Consider the following 10445-nt stretch of genomic DNA (forward strand, 5'->3'; position numbering starts at 1 on the left):
TATTCTTTATGCTGTGATAGACATAGGCCAACAGACGGGTTGGAACTATCACAGTAGAGGCTGGGTGTGGTTTAAACTTGCCCAGCCTATTGCAGGCGCTCAGGCGGGTCCCCGCCTCTTGGCGCTTCTTGGAGTCCTCCCTCCGTCGATGTATAGATCCTTACTGTTCTGGTATCGCAGCCTAGTTAGAACAGTTGCTCAGTTCCTGCTATTGTGTTGTTCAGTATTTTTCCAACTCAGTTAAACCTCGTGATGACCACCCCTCCCTATCACAACTTTGTAAGATACAGCAAGTCACACCATGTGCTCAATATTGTTACATACAAACACAAGGACAAAGCATCTGCTGGGCTGTTATCTACTGTTTTGCAACATGCAGGTCACACCATGTTACTCAGTTCTTGTCACACACAAACAGGCAAGTAGCAAGCAGTTGTTTAATCTCATAATGATGCTCCAGTGCACAAATGCAGACACCTCACAACCAACATCAGATAATATTTAATCATATATATCTAATGGCTATAATGTAAAATACAGGATCCAACAGGTATCAACAGCCATTGTCAACCAATCAAGTAGGGGTTGGAAGCTCTGGTGAGGTTTGATTGTTTACACGCAAGCAATATCACCAAATATATGCTTGATGATCAGCTTTGCCCAACTTTAGTCCCGCCCTGTTCAGCTCCCTCTCCCATGCTTGCATCTCCCAATGGTCCCTGGCCACTCTGCTTCTCACCGCTTTACATTCATTGAAAATGAATGGGAAGCTGTTGTTTCACCATGTGATACTGTCTGTAGTGTATATACCCTGTCAGACGTGAGCTGCACGTTGAAATCTTGAAATCACGCTCTGCAAAAGTTTGTAGTATGTGTCCGATGTAGCAGTCCAGAAAAACAGATTTTCTGCTTCCTCCCTGTCGTTTAATTAAGGGACCGACAAGTTCTGGCATTTCTGCGTGTTAACAACTATCGGGTAAATGACCATAATCTTCAGCAACCATAAAATACTGCTGATTTGGCCAATGAGAAAGTGCCTTTCAGAACTTAAAGTCTCTGTGTGTCGGATATGACATAGTGATGAATCAGTTGCAGAATGGTTTTATATGGGCTATGGTGGCCTTTTCTAATCATGTCACATAGATGTAAACTCCTGGAAAAACTCCTGGCCCTATAGGGAGGATGAAAACCCTGTCATACTGCAGCAACCTTTCTCATATGAATTATATTTTAAAACTGGAATAACAGGGGAGTTTTCCTTACACAGACACAGAGACAACTGTGAATAGACAATACAACTAACAGGACAGAGCTTGTTTTATGCAGTGTTGCATCATGTAGGCCCAGGGATAGAAATGGCCTGTGTCCAAAATCCTTCAATTCCAGTCCTGTGTATTCATACCACTTGACTTATTCCACATTTTGTTGTGTTCTAGTCTTAATTCAAAATGTATTACATTTATATTTTTCTTCACCCATCTATACAGAGTACCCCATAGTGAAAACCGGTTTTAACATAAGTTTTCACACCACTGAGTCAATACTTTGTAGAAGCAACTTTGGCCACGATTAAAGCTGTGGGTATATTTCGTTAAGTCTTTAAGAGCTTTCCACACCTGGATTGTACATCATTTACCTATTATTCTTTTCAAAACGCTTCAAGCTCTGTCAAATGTGTTGTTGATCATTGCTAGACCATTTTCAAGTTTTGTCAATGATTTTCTAGCAGATTTAAGTCAAAGCTGTAACTCGGCCACTCAGGAACATTCACTGTCTTCTTGGTAAGAAAATCCAGTGTTGATTTGGCCTTGAATTTTAGGCTATTGTCCAGCTGAAAATAAAATTAATCTCCCAATGTCTGGTGGAAAGCCTGTGCTGTGCTAAATTTGGTTTCTTCTTTTTTTTATCCCAAAAACTCCTCAGTCCTAACATGATGCAACCACCCTTATGCTTGAAAATATGTAGAGTGGTACTCAGTAATGTGTTGTATTGGATTTGCCCCAAACGTAACACTTTGTATTCAGAACAAAAAGTGAATTGCCTTGTAACATTTTTAGCAGAATTACTTTAGTTCTTTATTGTAAAATGGATGCATGTTTTGGAATATTTTTATTCTGTACAGGGTTCCTTCTTTTCACTCTGTCAATTAGGTTAGTATTGTGGAGTAACTACAATGTTGACCCATCGTCAGTTTTCTCTTATCACAGCCATTAAACTATGTTGCTGTTTTAAAGCCACCACTGGCCTAATAGTGATTAAAGTCACCACTGGCCTAATAGTGATTAAAGTCACCACTGGCCTAATAGTGATTAAAGTCACCACTGGCCTAATAGTGATTAAAGTCACCACTGGCCTAATAGTGATTAAAGTCACCACTGGCCTAATAGTGATTAAAGTCACCACTGGCCTAATAGTGATTAAAGCCACCACTGGCCTAATAGTGATTAAAGCCACCACTGGCCTAATAGTGACTAAAGCCACCACTGGCCTAATAGTGATTAAAGTCACCACTGGCCTAATAGTGATTAAAGTCACCACTGGCCTAATAGTGATTAAAGTCACCACTGGCCTAATAGTGATTAAAGTCACCACTGGCCTAATAGTGATTAAAGCCACCACTGGCCTAATAGTGATTAAAGCCACCACTGGCCTAATAGTGACTAAAGCCACCACTGGCCTAATAGTGACTAAAGCCACCACTGGCCTAATAGTGATTAAAGTCACCACTGGCCTAATAGTGATTAAAGCCACCACTGGCCTAATAGTGATTAAAGCCACCACTGGCCTAATAGTGATTAAAGCCACCACTGGCCTAATAGTGATTAAAGTCACCACTGGCCTAATAGTGATTAAAGTCACCACTGGCCTAATAGTGATTAAAGTCACCACTGGCCTAATAGTGATTAAAGCCACCACTGGCCTAATAGTGATTAAAGTCACCACTGGCCTAATAGTGATTAAAGTCACCACTGGCCTAATAGTGATTAAAGTCACCACTGGCCTAATAGTGATTAAAGTCACCACTGGCCCAATAGTGATTAAAGTCACCACTGGCCTAATAGTGATTAAAGCCACCACTGGCCTAATAGTGATTAAAGTCACCACTGGCCTAATAGTGATTAAATCCACCACTGGCCTAATAGTGATTAAAGCCACCACTGGCCTAATAGTGATTAAAGTCACCACTGGCCTAATAGTGATTAAAGTCACCACTGGCCTAATAGTGATTAAAGTCACCACTGGCCTAATAGTGATTAAAGTCACCACTGGCCTAATAGTGATTAAAGTCACCACTGGCCTAATAGTGATTAAAGTCACCACTGGCCTAATAGTGAAATCCCTGAGCACTTTTCTTCCTCTCCGCCAACTGAGTTAGGAAGGACGCCTGTATCTTTGTAGTGACTGGGTGTATTGATACACCACCCAAAGTATATTTAATAACTACACCATGCTAAAAGGGATATTCAATGTCTGCTTTTTCTCCCATCTACCAATAGGTGCCCTTCTTTGTCATGCATTGGAATACCTCCCTGGTCTTTGTGGTTGAATCTGTGTTTGGAATTCACTGTTTGACTGTGGGACCTTACAATTATCTGTATGTGAGGGCTACAGAGATGAGGTAGTCATTAAAAAATCATGTTAAACACTATTATTGCACACAAAGTGAGTCCATGCAACTGACTATGTGACTTGTTAAGCACATTTTTACTACTGAACTTACTACTGAACTAATGAGTGCTTGTTTCCTTGGAAATGGGTGTGTTTGAATAGACTCACATTAACAGCTTCATATGACTTAGCATGCTAGCTCCATCCTGGTGGGACAGTGGACTATTTCCATGGATAGAGAACAGAAGATTCAACAACAAAAAATGAATGCCAAAGCAAATGAATTTCCATGTGTCCTGTCTGTGCTTAGAGTTGGAAACAGTCAACCCAAACTAAGCTAGCAGTATTATTAAAAGTCTTATGTGAAACATGTTCTCAGAATGTTATTGAATTATCTTCAAATAACCTATCATTTCTGTTAATAGAACATTAATAAAACTACCCAGGAAAACTTTCAGGGAACCATAGTAAAACGTTCTCAGAACCTCCCTGCAACCTAAAAATAAACGTTCCCGGAACAGGTGAAGTTCACACTTCAGTTCTCAGAATGTTTAAAAAACAATACTTTTTACCAGTTAGGAAACTGAGGACTTTGTTCCCAGAACCAATGGGAAAACAAAAACCTGCATTCCCACAACTTCCAAGGAACCAAATGTTCTAGTTGGCAGGCTTTCAAACAGCACTTCACACAAACAGATTGTATTCTTGGTGCGCATAGAATGGTATCATGAGTGCATTCAAATGTATGTTCTGTTGCTATTTTCTTCACAATATGACGCAGATTCTTTTCAGGACAACCCAGGCTACAGCGGATGTCATCCCTTTGGATAAAAAAGAGATCATAAACATTGATACTGTAAATTACATTCACTTTTAAATATAGAAATGTGTGTGGTTTGCTTGTATGACATTAAAGTGGTATTTATTATAATCCTTAATGTCGTATCTTTCATAACACATCGACTCCTCTCAATTTAAGGCATTTCCCTCACTCAGACAACAACAAATGTGCAAAAGTAGCCCAATTAGAGGGAGGGATGGTGTTATCTTCTTGTCTCTTGTGGTGCTCAAGTTTATAACGGCTGTCAGTCAAAACCCCTACCAGTGCTGTGAAGTGGAGAACCTGAGCTCTTATGTTATGTACAGCGTGTTACTGTACTTATCAACTACAACAATCTGTCATTTTCATCTCATATATGGGATGACAGGGGCAAGTGTTTTTAATTTGGTTACTGAAACTACAACTTTAAGGAATTCCAGTAGGCTTAGCCATTTCTTTTCTATTGAACCTTTATTTAACTAGACAAATCAGTTTAAGAACAAATTCTTATTTACAATGACGGCATACCCCGTCCAATCCCGGACTCAGCTGGGCCAATTGTGCGCCGCCCTATGGGACTCCCAATCACAGAGTCTGTAGTGACGCCTCTCGCCTCTCAATTTATGGCATTTATGGCAGCCGGGCATGTTGAGCCTGGTCTGTGGTTGTCCCGTTAGGCGGAGGATTTAAAAAAAAAATGGTTACGGTTCTGGATTAATAGAATGCTCAGCCTACCACAGGCTGGGTTCTGGCTGGAGGAGGAGCTCACAGCCTGCAATAAATAGCGGATGATTTCGTTGAAGGGAAAATATTCCGAAGAGTTATCCGTCGGTCTGGGAACAGTCTCGAAGGAAATAGAGTCCAGTGTACTTTACGCCTCACGCTTTCATTCGTCAAATCCTTTTGTGATATTTTGGCGACCCCGTATTTCGATTCCAAATGACTCGGTATGTAAGCAGTTGTTTCATTACTCTGGTCGTTCTGTTCCTTTGGCGGGTCGAAGACATCGCAGACGCTTGCGTATGCTTCCCTCAGCATCCTCAACAGGCTTTTTGCAATGCAGAAGTTGGTAAGGCAATTTGGGAACATTTTACTTTTCAGGTGAGAGCTATCAATACGCAACATGAGAACATTTTATGGATTGTCTGTGGTCGTAGTATAAATGATTTGGACCTGATCATTAAGCCTATCTACATCTTCTCACACAGTTATTTACATAGTTAAGTAGGTGACTATAAGATGGTTTACAGCCAGGACTCTCCAACCCTGATCCTGGAGAGCTGCCTTCCTGTAGGTTTTCAAGCCAACCCCTAGTTGTAATGAACCTTGTTCTGTTTATCAACCAGTTAATTATTAGAATTAGGTGCGCTAGCTTAGGGTTGGAGGAAACCTACAGGACTGCAGCTCTCCAGGAACAGGATAGAGCCCTGCTACACTATTTTGCTTAAGGTATGAAGTGTTCCTACAAATGAATTATTTGAGATGTGTTTACATTAAGGATACCTGCTCTTTCCATGGACTGGCCAGCTGTAAACTATGATCCCTTATTGATGTCACCTGTTAAATCCTCTTCAATCAGTGTAGATTAAGGAGAGGCAGGTTAAAGAAGCATTCTGCACTGTTCTCTCTCCATATCACCCTTAAACCATCAGTGTGACTGACTAGTATACCGGAATAGATTTCAATAGCGTTAGTTAAACCATGTCTCCCTCTTCTAGTGATCAGGGCGAAGGTGGTTGGAAAGGAAGCGGTGCCGAACGCCATCAAGTATGACATCCAACAGATCAAGGTATGATTCTCCTTTTAAGTGGTTCTATAAAAATGTCTCTCTAAATGGTAATGTAATTATTCAGTCGCTCTTCCTACTGGTCCTAGACTATCCCCTATGAACTCAGCTGTTACTTCGTTAAAGATATCACTACATTCTCTACCAGAGTTCTTTGGCCCTTTTTACTAAGACTTCCACTGCCTTACATCATTAAGACATAAGTTAGCCATGCCTGAGACTGGTAACTGGAAGTTCCTTATGGAGTTAGGTAAACCAGCTTTTATTGTGTATTTGTTGCACCTGATTTGTGGAGCCTTGATAAAATATTTTGGAAGAAAATGCATACAAAAAAGCAGAAAGCTGGTCTCATTTTGGAGTTTCTTATTTTGAGTTCTTTGTTTATTTTATTGTATTTATAATTCAGGGCTCATCTGTAAAATAGATCTGGGTTAAATAATGATTGCTTGCACATTACAGATCTGTTGACATTAAAGGGTAAAGACTGACAGTGCCTGAGTGCTGCAGTCAGTGAGGTTCCAAACTATATGTATGTAGCTGGTTGACAGATCTTCCTTTCTCTCCTTGTGATTGGCTAGATGTTCAAAGGTTGTGACCAGGTTATCCACGCCATCTACACTTACACCACTTCGTGCAGCGTGACTCTAGAAATCAACAAGGAATATCTCTTCACAGGTGCGGTTCTCACTACGTTACCCAAGTTCAATAGCCAGCACTGGTTGCTGTGCATTGAAATTGCCATTGATAAAATGCAGTTTTCATTGTCCGTAGCATATGTCTGCCCATAGCATAACCTCACCGCCTCCATGGGGCACTCTGACCACAACGTTTACATCAGCAAATCGCTTGCCCACAACGCCATACACGTGGTCTGCCGTTGATCGGTTTGGAGGTACTGCTAAATTCTCTAAAATGGGGGTGGCTTATGGTAGAGAAATCAGCGTTCAATTCTCTGGAAACCGCTCTGGTGGACATTCCTGCAGTCAGTATGCCAATTGCACGCTTCCTCTACTTGAGACATCTGTGACAGAACTGTGCATGTTATTTTCCAGGTGCACCTTGTGCTGGGGACAATGATTATTCTGTTTAATCAGTTTCTTGACATATGCCACACCTGTCAAGTGGATGGATTAGCTTGGTGAAGGAGAAGTGCTCACTAACATGGATGTAAACAAACTTGTTCGCAATTTGAGTTAAATAAGGTTTTTGTGTGTTTTGATCATTTCTGCCATCTCTTATTTTGGCTCATGAAACATGGGACCAACACTTTACATGTTGCGTTTTTATATTTTTGTTCAGTGTAAATGCATGAGACTGACACAACAAGTTCAAGGCGCTTAGACTTTCTATAGGCACTGTAAATGTATACAACTAATGCATTAGTTAATACTAGTGTGTGTGTGTACACTTATGATGATAAATCTGTTCTGGGCTGCATCAGTGTCTTCATGCTCCAGGGTGATGTATCCTAACCATTAGTGGAGCAAATGCTAAACTGAGCCAAGATCAGCATCTAGGGGCAACTGTACCCTACACCATGTTTTCCCCACAGTACATTGACTCACTATCTCTTGTCTGTAGGCAAGCTGAAGACTGGAAGGATGTCTTTAACACTGTGTGGCTATAATCCGCCCTGGGAGGACTTGAGTGCTGCACAAAAGAACAGCTTGACTCACCGCTACCAAAGCGGCTGTAATTGCAAGGTGTGTGTTGCATTATTATAGTAATTACTATACACCAGTTTTGTTAAATAGTTACATGGCACATTTTCTTCAAGGGAGTATACTATTCTGGTCACATTTGCAAATGCTTGAGTATTGGGGTAATGGACAGTCAGTGATCTTGGTCTGATCTCTCTACTCTGATCCACAGATCATCCGCTGCACTTCCCTCCCCTGTCCAATCAGCACCTCAGATACGTGCCTGTGGACAGACTGGGGAACCGACAATGGCCAAAACCTTGCCTGTATCAAGAGGCCAGATGGGTCCTGTGCCTGGTAAAAGGGGATGGCACTACCCAAGAAGTAGTTCCTGGATATTGGAGACTCCTAAACTCTACAGGCCACATCCACTCACTGCTCAGTGACTAAAGATGCCTGCAATTAATACATGAGGAAACACCGCTACAAATGCAAGTTGTTGTGATTTTTAAATTGTTTACTGGTCACTTCTACAAGTGCAATTTTAAAATAAACATATATAGCACTCAAGGTAATAATTTCTTATGTCATTCATTTGTCGCTTGTTTTTAAACTGGAACCAAAGGTGTTATTGAAACCCCAAATCGTCTTTGATATGCTTGTCTGTAAATGGAACAGTGTTCCTGAAACCATAAAGCCTGGGATGCATTGAACAGGGTGTAATGTATAAAGTTCAGATGGGATGTTCTATACATAAATAACAAACTGTCTTCTGACATGAGGAAAGGAATCATGTCGGTTTGAATGGAATCTCTCTAACATTAAACATTTGTCTACTGAATGTGGCCCTTCAGTAGTTTGGGGTCTAAACCAGGGCTTCAGCATTGTAATGTCATTGACCAAATTAAGCCACTTTGCTGCTTTCTTCCTTGCTTTAGAAGTCTGATACTATTATTCTTAAGTGGAACAAATGTTCTGTACATTTCAATAATTTAGCAGACGCTGTTATTTAGAGCCACTTAAAAAAAATATAGCCTTACTGGACCCAAGTGGGAATAAAACCCACAACCCTGGTGTTGACAGAACCCTGCTCTACCAACTGAGCCACATGTCCAACCCTATTGACAAAACCCTTTGATTTATTGGCAATGGAGATGATAAACTTGGCTGCTGTGGTCCACAGTGAAGGGTAGTGGTTTTTGTCATGAATCTGGAGATCACACTGCATATGGGCACAGTCATAAAATCTGAATTTAAACAACCTTAACCTCAACTTCTAATATATACAAATATTTAATGTATAACCAGCTATTTTTTGGGGGGGGGTTCCTAAAATGTTAACAAAAACCTTAAACTAAAATAGCTATAAGTATCAACCCACTTTTAGGTAAGCCTAAATTAGTTAAGGAATAAAATGTGCCGTTACATGGACTGAAATAATGGGGGTTGACATGATTTTTGAATGACTACCCATTTGTCTGTACCCCATAAATCTGGAAGGTCTCTCAAAGACCAGGGAGCTTATTGAAAGCCTTCTAAAGGGCTACTTGGTAGATGGTTAACAAATCAGACTTCTCTTTAAGCATGGTAAAGTTAATAATGTTTGAAACCACCCAGACATTATGCGTACCCACCATGGTATTGGGTAGCTGCTGACATTTGATAACTTATCTGGTTTAGAAATTAAACTCTGGTCATCTAATTGCAGAGAACATATACCTTTTGGCCATCTTTTTGTTCAGATTGTATTACAAGGTATGCTATATGTGTAGGATATGCCATGTTAGTATATGCAGCTTTAGGTTTTAAACCCCATTCTAGGCTGTTAATAAATTTCTGTAAAGAGTGTCTATCGAGTGAGTTTCCATTAAAATAATACCAGCGCTCTGCTTTCTATAGACGTTCCATGCCCGACCCACACAACCTGTGATTTCCTTGAATCTGATTGGACAGAGGTGCCACCACAGGTCCCATAGTGGCGGGGCAATTATTTTTCTCCTGATTGTAACAAAGTTCAGGTTTTCCCCCCCCAAAAATGTTTGATTGTAATATACACCAGATAGGTGCAGTGAAATGTGTTTTTAGAAGGTCAGTTATATTAGTATGCTTGTCCTTGGAGCAAATTGGAGGTAAGTGCCATGTACAAGGGCACACAGACTGCTCAGTTATTCCAACCAGCAACGTTTTGGTTACTGGCCACACTAACCACTAGGCCAGTGTTCCCAACAGTACACATTTGTTGTAGTCTGTCAGGAAGTCCAGGATCCAATTGCAGAGGGAGGTGTTTAGTCCCAGGGTCAGCTTAGTGATGAGCTTTGTGGACACTATGGTGTTGAACACTGAGCTGTAGTCAAGGAACAGCATTCTCACATATGTGTTCCTTTTGTCCAGGTTGGAAAGGGCAGTGTGGAATGCGATTGCGTCATCTGTGGATCTGTTGGGGCGGTATGCGAAATGGGGTGGGTCTAGTGTAACCGGAATGATGCTGTTGATGTGAGCCATGACCAGCCTTTCAAATCACTTCATGGCTACTGATGTGAGTGCTACAGGGCCGTAATCATTTTGGCAGGTTACCTTCGCTTCCTTGGGC

The 10445-nt window shown here is 41.0% G+C and overlaps 1 protein-coding gene across 2 annotated transcripts; it reads left to right on the forward strand.

Moving 5' to 3' along the window:
* Positions 1-5195: 5195 nt before the first annotated feature.
* On the forward strand, positions 5196-8430 carry LOC109877554 (metalloproteinase inhibitor 2). 2 transcript variants are annotated; one of them, XM_031813826.1, is made up of 5 exons: positions 5196-5498; positions 6148-6218; positions 6794-6890; positions 7797-7918; positions 8088-8430. In XM_031813826.1, the coding sequence occupies exons 1-5, from the start codon at positions 5369-5371 to the stop codon at positions 8214-8216; spliced, it is 549 nt and encodes a 182-aa protein (XP_031669686.1). In that variant the 5' UTR covers positions 5196-5368; the 3' UTR covers positions 8217-8430. The 2 variants fall into 2 exon arrangements, 1 of the variants encoding a protein (XP_031669686.1); XR_004206797.1 differs by having other exon boundaries at positions 5224-5530.
* Positions 8431-10445: the final 2015 nt, after the last annotated feature.

This window comes from Oncorhynchus kisutch, unplaced genomic scaffold (genome assembly GCF_002021735.2).
Source record: "Oncorhynchus kisutch isolate 150728-3 unplaced genomic scaffold, Okis_V2 Okis06b-Okis10b_hom, whole genome shotgun sequence".
Taxonomy (NCBI): domain Eukaryota; kingdom Metazoa; phylum Chordata; class Actinopteri; order Salmoniformes; family Salmonidae; genus Oncorhynchus; species Oncorhynchus kisutch.

Excerpts from the sequence above, each read along its gene's own strand:
- LOC109877554 (XM_031813826.1), top strand. The coding sequence starts at position 5,369 with ATGACTCGGTATGTAAGCAGTTGTTTCATTACTCTGGTCGTTCTGTTC. Across the intron at positions 5,499-6,147 it reads TTTTTGCAATGCAGAAGTTG|TGATCAGGGCGAAGGTGGTT; the intron begins GTAAGGCAATTT and ends TCCCTCTTCTAG. Across the intron at positions 7,919-8,087 it reads AAAGCGGCTGTAATTGCAAG|ATCATCCGCTGCACTTCCCT; the intron begins GTGTGTGTTGCA and ends TCTGATCCACAG.